The 14,199-nt window shown below is 43.8% G+C and overlaps 1 protein-coding gene across 2 annotated transcripts in view; it reads right to left on the bottom strand.

The window, feature by feature from the left end:
• The window catches only part of LOC130518721 (solute carrier family 45 member 4-like), a 29,981-nt gene extending 17,852 nt beyond the window's left edge, over positions 1-12,129 (bottom strand). Inside the window, exons 1-3 of one of the 2 annotated variants that reach the window (XM_057021553.1) lie at positions 11,973-12,129; positions 10,905-10,983; positions 1,517-2,625 (exon numbers count right to left, since the gene is read on the bottom strand). In XM_057021553.1, coding sequence (XP_056877533.1) covers positions 1,517-1,820 — 304 coding nt within the window. In that variant the 5' untranslated portion in view covers positions 1,821-2,625; positions 10,905-10,983; positions 11,973-12,129. The remainder of the gene's footprint in view (positions 1-1,516; positions 2,626-10,904; positions 10,984-11,972) is intronic. The other variant, XM_057021554.1, reaches the window with a different exon arrangement.
• Between the last annotated feature and the right edge of the window lie 2,070 nt (positions 12,130-14,199).

Below are 14,199 nucleotides of genomic sequence, written 5' to 3' on the forward strand. Positions count from 1 at the left end.
GATGACCTCACTTTACTCCTGAGGGCATGTTTCTATAGAACCTTTGTGACATGGTGCACCGTGCTGCTGGAATTAGCCATCAAAAGATGGGACAGACATGAAAAAGGGACAAAATTATCCCCCACATCATTATGCCACCACCACCACCACCACCACCACTAGCCTAAACCAATGTTACAAGGCAGGATGGAGCCAAGCCTTCATGTTGTTTACGACAAATTCTGACCTGGCCAGCTGAATGCTGCAGCTGAAATGGAGACGCATCAGATCAGACAACATCTTCTTTGGTCCAATTTTGGTGAGGCTGGTGGGAAGTAGCCTCAGTTTCCTGTGTTTTGGTGACAGCCAGGTGTGGTCTCCAGCTGCTGTAGCCCATCTCCTTTGAGGTTTGAAGTGCTCTATGAACCAGTCTGCCCATTCTCCTCTGACCCCACACATGAACAAGTCATTTTCACCCAAACAACTGCTGCATGCTGGATATTTTCTCTTTTTCAGACCATTCTCTGTCAACCGTGTTCAGTGTTTTGGTAAGTTTTTGTTTCTGGTGGAGTCACCAGTAGCAGATGCACCTTCAAGTGTTTCCAAAATATTCAATAAGGAGCTCAGACACCTCCTAATGTTCATAAATAGACAGGACAGCAAAGACAAAGCTAAAAATAAAACAAAACACGCAGCAACACCCCAGTGTGATGGCACCACAAGACAAGCCTGGCACAGTAAAATTATGAGGAGAAAGTCCAAACAGTTTGACTATTACTGGACATAAAAACTACATTTACTGTGAACAAGAACCCTTTCTAACATTAGACGGCTGGTGAGAAAGTTGGAAGCGAGCGTTTGAAAGCGTGTGGTGGTTTATCCCAAGTGAGCCAATCAGGAGTGAGCGCGGCTGCAGACCAACCTGCCCCTCATGTAGTCCCGGTTATGTAAGACAGAAGATCCCACTACACCACCGAGAGGGGGAAGGACGGGATTAAGAGAGCAACGGAAGCAAAGGGTGGCTGCTGGTGTGGATTGCACGAAAAGTGACTTTGAATTATAAACAAGGTGATGGCTATTTCTGACGTTTAGCTCGCCTTCTCTCTGTCCCTCACACATGTTCTTTCCTGCTCTTCACGCCTCTGCGATGGCTACGTGAGGAATATCTATCCTGAGTGCCCTTAAGATGGTTGATCCTGGAAAGGTTTGGTAAAGTCAATAAGAACAAGGTGAACTTGTTTCCATTACCTAACCAGTTCCTTTTAAATTCCAGGATTGTGAGAGTTGTGCTGATAATACTTTATAGAAGTAAAACTTTATCTAAACTAATCTGAGGAGTTCCACAGGGATCTGCTCTGGGATGTATTCCATTTGTCTTTGGGGGTTTTTTGTCCAATAAATGGATTTTATAAATAGATTGTAACCAAAAGAAACAGTGAATGAGTTTCCAGAGGTCAGAGTTTAGGCTCCCCTCAGTTTAACACATTAGAGAAATTGATTTTTGAGAGTAGAGAAGTGAAATATTTGTCTGACTCACCAATCTGCAACAATACCGGTGTGACCAGGGCTGTTTCCATGGCGTAGCAGAACTCCCGACCGAACATCACAGCCCCGTGCATGACCCATCTCTTCAGGGGGATGCGATCGATCGAGCCCTCGCTTGCCGACTCCTCCACTCCTCGGCCTTCTCTTTTTCCTAATCCATCCGTCTCTCCTCCCGATCCACCTTTCTCCTCGTCGGAGCCTGATGCCATGGAAGTTTTCCCGCCGACTCCAGCCACCACAGATCCAACCTGCATAGTATCGGCCTCTGTGTTCTGAGGAGGCATGGCAATGTGCATGCACGTGGCGAGAAAAGGTGCACCTCTTTAAACAAAGCGGTGAATCCAATTGAGCTGTAACTTTGAGGACGCTTCCCTGCTTCCGATTTCTTCTCGATCACAATACTAAAAATAGTAGCGAATTCCTTAAATTCGAGTACAATCTTCAGGACTCTGCTGGCTTTATCGAATGTTACGGATGAGAGAAAACTAACGGATGAGAATCAAAAAGTGGCTCGACTAAAAAAATAAAGCCATCTAAACCACTACATATGCAGAAAAACGATAACCATCATTTGTCCTCTAGACAAATTCAGCACTGCAGCATGAGCAGGTTATTTTCTTCTGTTTTTCCTGTTTTTATCCAGCAAAAAAAAAAAAATTGGCTTTCTTAAAAAGGCGTGTAGAAGAATCCACAAAAAACACGGAAGAAGTTTTCACAGGACATTCCAAGAGAAAATATGTGCATTTGCTTCTTTTTGTGAATGTGAGAGTTGTCTTTGTCTGTGTGTGAGTGTATGTGTATGTGTGTGAGTGTGTGCGTGTGAGTGTGAGTGTGTGTGTGTGTGAGTGTGTGTTTATGGCTTTTTTGTCATTGAGGTCGTGCCCTCGTTTTTCTTACTGTCTATTATAGGCAGTAAAAATCCATATAGAAGACCATTCGGTGAGTTCCAGAGTCATTTTGGGTATAGAGGGTAGGATGGTGGGCTGGATGTCAGAATGGGTGGGGGTAAAATAGAGGCCAGATGGGGGGGAGGGGGGAGAAGGGCAGGCAGTGCAGTTGGGTGGAGCTCCTCTGATAATCCCCATCGATTGGCTGATCAATCTATAGAGCAACGCCAGCAGGGTGATAACAGGCAAATGGAGAAGCCCAGCAGGCGTCCACAAGGTCCGGATGGGGGGAGATGAGGGAGGGGGAGAAAAAGAGAGAAAACAAGACAATTAGATGTTGATCTGACTTTACTAAACTCAAGTCACAACCATGGCATTTATTATGTCACATATTGAAGGTGATCATTCAGAAAACATCAACTGACTCAAAGAAAAAAGTCAAAATCTGCTATTCAGAGGAGCCTGTGTGCATAACTACGGGAAAGTCCAACGCACAATTGGGCTTCTATAGAAAGCGATATCTCCGGCAGTTTTTGATCCATGCATGTCAACTTATTTAACCTCTCGACTTGATGTGTGCTGACTGGAATAAAAGACTTGTGTGCTTGAAAGAATGGAGAACGGTTCAGCCAAGGCCAGTGCAAAAAGCTTTTGCAGTCATGAGCTGCTTTGTCTTTGGGTAGTCACAGTGGCTTTTTGTGCCTCTCAAGGGGAAGCCCCTTTTAAATGGAGCGAGAAGAGGGGATTTATGTTTTCAGTAAAATCAGTGACACACTGCTCCATCCATCCATCCATCCACCCACCCACCCATCCACCCACCCATCCATCCATCCATCCATCCACCCACCCAACCATCCATCCAGCTTCAACAGTCTCATACAGGCAGTCCCATGAAGACACATAGGACCCCGACAGGGGACTCAGACTGTGGACAGGGACATTGCTAACCAGTGCATCACCATGCCTCCCCAGCACAACTCCGTGAAATAGAAATTAGCTTAGCACAATTGAAGCCAACGGTATGATTGTTGTGCCGAAGAGACAAACTGAGTGAAATCTTTTGTGTCCAGCTGCCAGAAAACTGTTGACTCAAAATTAATTTAATAATGATGCTGTATAATAATACACCTCGTCTAGCGTAGAATATAGCTGCTGTGTAGCATGGAGATGTGAGGCTTTGCCCCCTCAGGTGTGAGCATGGACAATCAAAGATACTGTAACCTGGAGGAATGGACCCAAATTATCCGCAGAACCAGACCGTTTTGGAGAAAACGTATGTGGGACTACCAACCTGCTGACATCATATCTGTCACACACACACACACGTCCTCTCAGAGGAATGGGTCCAGTTGAACAGGCACGTGATTGGGCATGTGCCTCACAGAAGGCGAGAGCTTATGTGAAGAAATGAGATGTATGTCCTGTACTCTGGAGGTTAAAGAGAAGCAGGAATCATGCCCTCTGAGAGAGAAAGAGAGAAAATCAGCCAGCAGGAATGTTCAGTGCCATTTCCAACTGTTAATAAAGTGTGTGTTTATTTTGGAGCGCAGCGTGCTGCTGGATTATAACCCATGGAGACAGCACGCGCACTAATACAAGCCACGTGAAGAATATACGTATCGGTGCTAAGACCCGCATCAGGCGCCTAGGTGGGAGATTTAGAAAGGAAAATAACTATAAAGAGAGATGGAATGGGACGTGAGGCACCTAGGAAGGGAAGGAAACAAGATTAGAGGAACAGGTGGGAGGAGGAAAGGATGAACGGAAGAACATAAAGGAGTACAAGGAGGCGTAGTCCAAAATATCTCCAGCCTCTATTTCACCTCACCTCTCCATTTTCAGCACACGCTCAAGAGGGTCATGAATATTTTATACACACTCATCACCTGACCTCACACACTGCAGCACCTTACGTAACAGCCCCTCTGCAGACGTGCACGCAGTCCTCCGGAGCAACACCTCAGCTACTACCTCAAATTAAACAGGGCAGCATTACAAATATGACGACGGTGAATGTTCAGATCCGACCATTTCGCTGTAGGTCCTGATCAAGTTGGAAATGACGGAGCATTTTTATTCTCACGCGGTACAAAAACATGCACTTATTAGCATGATTTAACTATGAACTGCCCCCTGGTGTGTGTGTGAGGTTTAGGACATGGTTTTAAGTTGAGGTTAGAATCGGGTTTAGGTCAGGTTTTGGGTTGGGGGTTATTTGGGATGGTTAAGCTTATGGGCTGGGGAATGCATTAGGTCCTATGAAAGTCCTCAGAAATATAGTAGTACAGGGATGTGTGTGTGCCTGTGTAAGTGTGTCCTATGCAGCACCTCTTCGGGGTTAACTATCATGATGGTAAATTAGGTCCCTTTCCCAGGAAAATTTCCAGGAAGCTTTATTGATAGGAGTAGATTAACAAGGACGGGAATGTATCAATGTGGAACCATTCTGCCACTGTGTTCCCCCAAACAGCAATGTCCAGCGCGCAGCTCCACGCCTCAAGAATTCCAGGAAACTATGCACTTTTTCGGGAAAAGTTTAGGGTTGGAAGGAATTTTCTTTCCTTCCCAAGTATTTTGAGTGAAAATACAGCAGTTTGGAAAATCCTGGGGGGAAAAAAGGGGCTATTATCATCAAGGGGAAATGTAAGATTTCAAGCTCTGCATGGCATAGTTACCCATGATGCAACAGTACCCACATTATTTTACTAAAAATTAGTGCGGTGTAATGAAAATATGCAGTTCTTGTTGAGCATGAACAAGAGCTTGAACTCATAAATCATTCTCTGTCAGTTGCCAGCTCTATCTGAGCTGCAGCTTCAGACCCATCGAACTGTCTGATCACGCAGAGGCACGTGGGCACGCCCGGAACAAAAGGTGAGATTTCACTCAATCTTTTTAGTGAAGCAGAGGTAAACAACAAGGGAACAAAAGGACAGACTGTTTCTTTTCCAAACACAATAAGCTTTCTGGATTCCGTGAAGACGGGTTCTTAACAGGTTTGTCTATTTTAGAGAGTGTTTATTCTTAGACTTGCCAGATTACCTGAGACCAGGGCACGCCCAGTCTTCTTCATTCCACCTCCATTCTCCTACTTTGGTTTTCTCTTCTCCAGGCCTCTATTACAAATAACACGTCAAAACAATGTTCCAAATCTTTTTTTTTTTTACACTGCCAATGAAGACGACTTAAAAAGGAAAACATTAATTTGTATTTCAGCCCAGTAGGGGGCAGTGTGAAATCCAAAAAATAAAGTGAAGTAAAATGAAGAAAGACGGAAAGACAGAAAACACACACAGGAGAAATGTAGTTCTCAGGAAGCGCCCCATGTGGCCAGGTCCTACAACTACATGTTAAAGCCCCATTAGTACAGTGTTAGTGGTTAAATTATTTCAATTTTAAAAAACTCTAAAGTAAATTGGCAATCAAGGGCTCACAGAGCAGAGCAACAATAAGAAAACAGCATAGCAGCAGAGACAAAAGGGGACTTAATTATATAGACTTAATCAAAAATCTCTGTGTGTGACAGAAACCCAGGGCCTGACCCCCAAAAAGTAACAGGGGCAAGGAAAAACCTCCGTTTAACTGGAAGAAACCTTGAGCAGGACCAGGCCAGGCTCCTTATGATTAAAGGAGTGAATAAAGAAATGATTAACCATTTAGAACTTCAGAGAGCGGTAAAATATGCATCCCTTGTACTTCTATCTTTGTGAGGACTTTCATATACTTCATACATTAGCCTGCTCCTTCCCATAAAACTAACATCAAGACAATTGTCACGTCAACTTTAAAGCTACAGCTTAAACCTCAAACAGTCCTTTAAAGTTGTGAAGATCAGCCAAAATGTCCTCACTTTGTTAGTAGAATGAGTATTTTTATTCTCAATATGTTGCTAGTACAAGAACACACACACAGACACACACACACACACACACACACACACACACACACACACACACACACACACAACACACACACACACACACACACACACACACACACACACACAAACAAGCAGTGGACTTTGAGCTGCTGCCTATTCAGCCAACATGTGATTTGAATTAATTTAATTATAATCACATATTTGCCGTTTTCCTTGTTGTAAAAAGAACTAATGTTGGTCAACTGTGTGGATACAGCCAGCAATTTTGCAGGAACCCTGGGAAAGTCTGATTTTCCGTAAACCCATTATTGGAAGGTCTGAGCGTCCTCCGACCCTCAAACACCATCCCAATTCTGTCACCTTGCATCGGTATATGAGTTTTAGTGTCACATACTGGCAAAGCATGCGAACACTGAACACAACACAGGACGGCACTGACCCAGGATGGATATAGATCCAAGCCCGCAGGATCAAGTTCACGCGTCATGGTCGACTCCTATGGATGTTCACGCCTGACGTCTGCGTGTGCATGAGAGGGAGGGATAAAAAGGGATGGACGGCGACTGAAAACAGGAACAAATCATTTCCTTTTCCGTGAGAGTGATGCTGAGCTGCACTCCTTCAACACGGGCCGAAGCGAAAGGCTGAGCTTTTGTTTTTTTCATGGCCTCGAGGTGGATTTAAATCTTCATAACAAAAGCTCAGGTTCACGTTACTAAATGGCACAAACAGCCCAACAGCAACAGCGAACAAAGAAGCTCTTTAAATCAGAGATTCATTGAAAGTGCTGCGTGTCACGTCTGCTGTGTGACGAATGCTTCGCCTGTCTCGATTATTTCCAGCACAAGATGCTGTGACTAACTGGGAAAAACATTCAAAACACAATTATGCCCCTTCGTAATATTGTACACGTGATGCGCGTTAAAATCAGACTGCTGTCGCCACTTAAGAGATTTGGTTTCAAAGTTTAACACGGTGCGCGTGTGTGCTGGACAGATGTTCGCACGCACTCACACACACACTGCAACATTCCCATGCCGCTTGTGAGATTCCCATGAAAAAATAAGCATATTCCTAGCATTGAGAAGCAGATGGTGAGTGGGAGATAAGCAGGAGGGGTGGACAGAGGTAAACACCAAAGAGACTGCAGAATCACACACACACATTCAGTGTGTGATTCTGCAGTGCTGCTGCAGTGCAGAGAGTACAAGGGTGGTGGGGGCACATGTGTGTGTCAACGTGCGCTAGCGTCAATGACAAATCCTGCAGTCATAGAGCCTAAAGAACTACAATGTCTGGTAGAAATATGACGTAATATAGCTGCTGCACACATACGTTTACACAGCATTTGTGAGGACTTAAACACTCCTGGTTTTATCCCCCAGGGTAAAGCAGAGCTCAAAATTAATCTTTAATCGAGTGACTGGGAAGATATGTAACGATTGTGGCTGATGAATGTGGACAGATTTTCTCTCCCTGAAATGTGGAACCTTCCAATTATTCTTGAAGTAGAAGCACATATCCTTTAATAATATTCCATTTATCTTCCAAAGATTCTGTGTTGGCAATCGTTATGTGTTTTTTTCCCCCCCAGTCAACTCACATCAGATACATCCTTCACCCTCACAGTACAGACAAGGATACAACCTTTAACGTCTGACAGTTTTTCATTCTCATTACAGCTCGCAATGACATTCAAAATGGGTCAATATCTGTCGTGCAAAACTCCCCACTGGATCATTAGCGAGCATTACACACCAGAGCAGGATTTGTTGTGTCAGTTAGCTTTGCGACCAGCAAAAGCCTAGTCAAGCTGTTTATTTTTAGCACAGCAGGCTAATAGGTTAGCTAGTTAGCGCACTGAGCACCTGTAGTCAGTTAACAGCTAGTTTCCTACCTACACTGTATATACAATTTAAAAAACTGTTTAACCTGATCATTTTTAAAGCTGGTGTTAAACCCAGAAAGGTTCTGTCAAACTAGAACCTTTTGTTCTTTTGGAAAGCGCTCACACACCACTGTAGACAATTAAAACGCATCTGCATGAAAGTTAAGCCCCCAACTGTTCCCATGCCGACAGTTAACTTGAAATGCGATGCCGAAATCGTTTCTTAAAAGAAACCTGTGTTGTTGACACGGTGTCACCGTATTAACAGACAAGACGCCCAACGGTAAAAGCCCACGTCTCCTGCAGGTCAGAAGGTTTTGACAAGCTGCTGACAAGCAGCCTTGGCCTACTTCTACACCAGAATCACGTTACTGGCTGTGCGTCAGCCCTATAGCCTCAACACCACCACTGAAACTCACCACCTCTTCTGAGTACATTACCTGCCACCCAACACCCCCACATTAATGAACCCTCCTAAAAGGGAATGGGGACCATCTTCATTCTCCTCTTTACAGCCCTTTTAAGGGTGGCGCAAAAGGATATTTATCCCTGGCTGTCATGAAAGTCTCATTTAATGACCTGAGCATAAGTAAGTTAAAAAAGATGGAATCAGAAAGGTGAGGTAAGAACTGCAACAGCACCAGGAAACACTCAAACACTTGCTGTGAAACTGTCTGCATAGACCACACATCTTAAAAAAACATTTAAGCCCTGCCCACGCCCTGTCTGATGGAATATTCCACTGCAGCGCTCAAATACGCGCGCGCATGTTTGATGCTGATAAGCCAGCTGAATCTATCATCTTCACACTTGCTGCTACAACAATGACAGGGTGAGAAAACCCCTGCACCTGCACATGCATGTAAAGGCTTTTATTTTATTATTATTTCGGTAAAGCCCTTTGTTCAGTAATTTCCTGCCTTTAAAAGTAGTAAAAACGTCTGATTATTTCTTAATAACCCAGCAAAACTCACTCCCCGTTTCACCGAATTGCTTCCAGTGAGTCAGAGTATTTGCTCTTTATTCTTATTCTTGCGATTCCCTGACAACTTATGACAAACTAGCCTCCACTATGTCCAACCTGCAGTCCCGCAGTGAACTCAAATTCACCATCACGCCGATCCATTTAAATGGGAGACGGTGAAAAGCAAAGGAGGGCAGTTTTCATCCAGCAGCGATGTTCCCGAGGGAATGCTGGCCCAGCCTGGCCAGACATCCGAAGTGTCACAACAAGACTTTTGGTGTAAAAGGGTGTGACGTCATAGAAAAATAGAACAAAACACTTTATTAGAGTGTCGACTTACACCTAAGACAACGACAGGCATGTGGGAGTTCAGAGAAAAGGAGAGCAGAAACAGGTTTGGCCCAAAAAGCATGAGGAACTCCCTTTGACTCATCCAGACGCTCAGCTGACAATTGTTTTCAGCAGCGGAGGCAGAAACTGAAAAAGCAGTTTTATCAAATTACCAAATGCTTGAACATCCCAACTTGTTGCCATCCTAACTCACAGAGAAGATGACGCAGTCGACCTTGAATGTGTCGCTTTTTGTGGATTCCCAGAATCCCAGAATGGAAGGGGGGGTGGGGGGGAATCGCCCAGTCATGTTAGCACTTACCTGGCGAACAAGTGAGAAAAGGCTGCTCAAATTTAATCCGCAACACTGCTTCAATCAATCGTTTTTGAAATCCTCCAAGATCTTATGACAGCATCAAACAAGAATATATCTTGTGTAATCTGAAGCCTTTCTGGCTCTTAAATTGCAATAAAAATCTCCTAACCGCTGCACAAATACCAGGATTTTTGCAACAAACGCATAAACACTTCTTGGAAATTGGATAAGTGGGGGGGGGGGGTGTTGGAGTTGATGGTGGGTGAACGGCACCGCTGGGACAAAACCACTGAATTCTGGAGTCACCTGGAAGATTTTCAGTTTTACTGGCATCTATTTCTAAACACATCATCGTCATCTGTTACCGACGGGTCACCGAAGGAAAACAACCTTTTCACACATCAATTCAACGACCGATTCGGACTAAACACTTACAGCTGCCGGAGATGAATCCAGCTATTTTACATTTCTGTGCGATTGCTACAGCTTTGACTGGGGTTATGCCTCTGAGGTGGCTGGAATGGGTCTAAAATCTCTTTCGAGCATGATATTTTTTGTTTTACACAAAGGTGGCGTGGAAGAAGCACTAAAATAACTGTGGCCGGTTAGTGGCAATGAATCCGGAATGTCGCAATCAAATATTCTGCGTGCCCTCGGGCATTTACGGAAATGCAATCCGTTTCTACAGGAAAAAAGTTTGGACGATTTACTACCTTTAAAGATGCATGTGGCCAACATCTGTGCAAGTGTGGGTTGTAACGAGGGTCCGGGTGCGTTCGATGACTATCTGGCGTGACCAGAGTTGTCGGCCTACATTTAGTGTGCTTGACTATGCGGTAATAAGCCGAATGCTGACTCAGGGCCAGCTGACAGTCAGCAAACATTTCATCAAGAGGAAGTGGATCGCTTTCAGTCCAGCTGAAGAGCAGCATCGGTGTCGGAAAGCAAGAAGCTGATGCAGATATTTACTAGAGACAATTGGGCGGATTTCGAAATCAGATCTTTGCATTCTGTTCCGCTTCCACTGGTTCTGGATACTGGACACAACACATGTCACTTATGTCTTTAAGCTCCCCATCAAGATCAAACGCAAGCACGGTCGTTGGTTGTCTTACCAAAAGGCCCTAAAAGCTTCATAAAGGTCACTGGGACGTTGTCTGGTCCAGGCTGCGATCTTACTTCCTGCAGTCGTACCTGGGTACATAAAAAAAAATAAAGAATGCGCACTCACACATGCATGTCTGCTGGTTGACTGTTACACTGGGATTAAATCAGAGCGCGCACCAACAACAACAACAACAGAATCTATCAGACAGCCCTGCAGGGGTGGGCGTAAAACGACCAGATGTGTGAATAAGCAAGCATACCTGACACATCGACAGCATGAAATAGCTGTATAATGACAACGGGCTCATAAAAAACATGGCATAGGCTGGAATATAACCGCAACAGACTGATGCAGATGTTATATCCTGCTCATAAAATGCTTGGTCAATGACGTGATCTGGAATTTTAGAAAGAAATTGGATTTTCCAGTCCTGCATTCAACACAAATGTTTTCAACGTATCGTGAAAAGCAGAGAAATGCATTTTAAAAACAACAGCAAACATAACAGAGCTGGTCCTTTGTGTTTATTTACTTATTGATTTGGATGTGGCATGAGTGTGGAGGAAATCCTGTCTAAAAACACTCTGAAATTGAGTTTCAGGTGCATCACAAACACAATAAAAGTTCAAGTCAGCTATGTTTTCTTTAGTGTCAAAATGCAGTGGAGCCAGAAGATTAGGTTTGATTATTATAATGATTATTCTAATTTAAGTCTGCTCATAATATAGTCCTCAGTCTGAAACCTGAAGCCATGAGCGACTGTTATAAGCTGTCTGCCTGACATCAGAACAGCGCCCAGGAATACTAATTATAAAACATTATAATTATAGCAACCCAATTATGCAAGCGGACCCATCTTTGCCTCCAGCCTCTCCTCTAGATTTGTTTTTGATGCAGCCCAGAGAAACTACTGTAAATGTTCCCTTCCTCCCCCACCACCACCTCCTCCTCCTCCTCCTCCTCCTCCTCTCTGCAGCAGCAACCTGAGATGATGTTATTCCGCCTGCCTGAGCCGACAAACAGCGACAAGAAAATGTTTAATCCGTCCCCTGTGATAACCGGACACCGAGCTCACCTTGCCGGGACTTGTCGGCAGCCAGCACCGCGTCTGTGTCCGCTGAGCGGTCGGAGAGTCTGCGGCTTTTGTTGCATAGGTTGTCCGCTGCTCCTGGAACTGGACCCAGAGCTTTAAATACGCCTTTAAAGAAATATTTGTCGGAAGAAAGAGACGCAGCGCCCACTTCCGCCAACGTCACTATATTTGCATAAATGGGCGGAGTCAGGAGATGTACGCTGAAGCGGGGCGGCTAATCGCTGAACGCAAACACACAAGAGCCCTTTTCTGCCACACAAATGTGTTTATTAAGTTACAAATCGAATTCGATAATTAATGCCTGGCTTAGTGATCGATTGTGACTGTTTTGGTTTCAAGACAATAAATCTTAGGAGCTTAAATTCTGTCAGAATTCAGACTATTAGCGTGTTTTGTTGGTTTTGGGGGGCTTAAATTGGACCTGTTGCCTTTATCAGAAGGCCTAAAATAAGCAACACATTAATCATTTTTAGATCATTACTCAAAGGCATGGCATTGCTTTTACTTGTTACTTATTATAGCATTGAATTGAGGAGGAAAGTACAATAACTGTATAATAATTCTGAGCCGGATTAACCCTGGTGGCCCCTGCATTCTTCTCTCTCACTGGTTAGTTTATACAGAATTTGTTTTCCATGATTTAATAGTCAATGTGCTTAGTGACATGCATGGAGAAATTGAAAGAAACCATTTAGACGCATTAGATGTGAGCTCGGTTCAACATCTGTCACCCATTACAGGCTGTTTGTGTCAGACATGTCTGACAGACCTCAGTCTTCATGTTATTCTCTAATGGAGCGTAATCACAAATATTCTGATTTTATGGTGTTTTATATAGCAGTTAATAATTTCAATGACATACAGTAGGTGAACGGGGACTCTGTGAGTCTCAACAGGATGACGCTTGTGTTTATACATTTTCGTGATTCGAGCACTGATTCTCCACAGCACAGGTTAGCAGACCTTCAGACAACATCATGTGTTCAACTAAACAAACAGCGTACACATGGGCAGGAGGTTAAAAACATAATAGCTCTGGCTGTTTGGGGATCAACCATTCTAATTCCATGATTTGACCTGAAGTCTCTGGTATGAGACCACAGACAGAAAAGTGAATACACAGAAGGGTGAGGGATGCGCGCGGCAACAGAGAAAGGAGTGTTTCCTGCTGGGGTAAAAATAACCCGGCTTTGGTCCGAAGAGGAGTACAACTGCTTCTTCGAACTAAAGGGTGGAAACAGAATAACCACATCTTCATCATGTCAAACACCTTCTAGTTTTTGTGTATTGAACGATTAAAGCTGTGTCGATGCTACATTGGTTATGCTCAGGCATTACAATAAATAAGATTTATTCTGAGTTATTGTCACCTTGCTGTAACAGGAATTCTGAATAATATTGGGCTGAAATAACAATTAGAGTTCTCTTCCATTTTAGCCATGTCTTATTTTAAACTACTCTTATCACAACTTGTTAAATGGGATTATTCTTCAAGCATCTCTATTCTTCCACAGTCAAGCTAACTGTGGTATATAAGGTTGTAGAGTTGCACTTAATTCATCAAAAATCCACGAGTTGCACCCTAAGAACATCCACAGCAAACTGGTGTCGTGTGCCTGACATGTCCTTCAATTTTCCACGTCGCAGCAGATGTTTATCAGCATAATATTTTGCAACTCTGGCAACCTGAAAGCAAAAGTTTAGGGATTAAATGACACCGATCAAGAGCCGTGGGAGATATAGTGCAAATTTTCTGCTGCAGCAGAGGTCTGGTGAGAGATTACCAACCCTTTATGGTTTATGTAACAGCATGAAGCACAGGCAAGGATTCAGGCCTGTGAGGAAAACACGCTGCTTGCGACGCCGCATCCACGTATTTATTATGTCAGCAACTGACTGAGGTCTAGTGTGACTGGGATGTAATAAAAACACTGCACAGAGAGGTTAGAGGTCACTGAAAGAGCAGCAGACCTGCCAGGGTGCTACTCGGTTATGCTTTCTTTCTCAGTCACCTGATCAAGACGAGTAAGAGGAAAACAGCTTCTGTGTCTGCACTGGATCAAAATATTATCTTGTTCTGTCTTCTCAGATATAACTGTTTGCTTTGTTTGGACTGGTATTAATAAACTTAGCACTGATCTACTGGTTGAGTTTGAATAATCAACTCCTTACATCAACAACATTTTCAGCTCCAACTTACCCTTTAAAC

The sequence above is a fragment of the Takifugu flavidus genome, chromosome 21, assembly GCF_003711565.1.
Source record: "Takifugu flavidus isolate HTHZ2018 chromosome 21, ASM371156v2, whole genome shotgun sequence".
NCBI classification, from domain to species: Eukaryota; Metazoa; Chordata; class Actinopteri; order Tetraodontiformes; family Tetraodontidae; genus Takifugu; species Takifugu flavidus.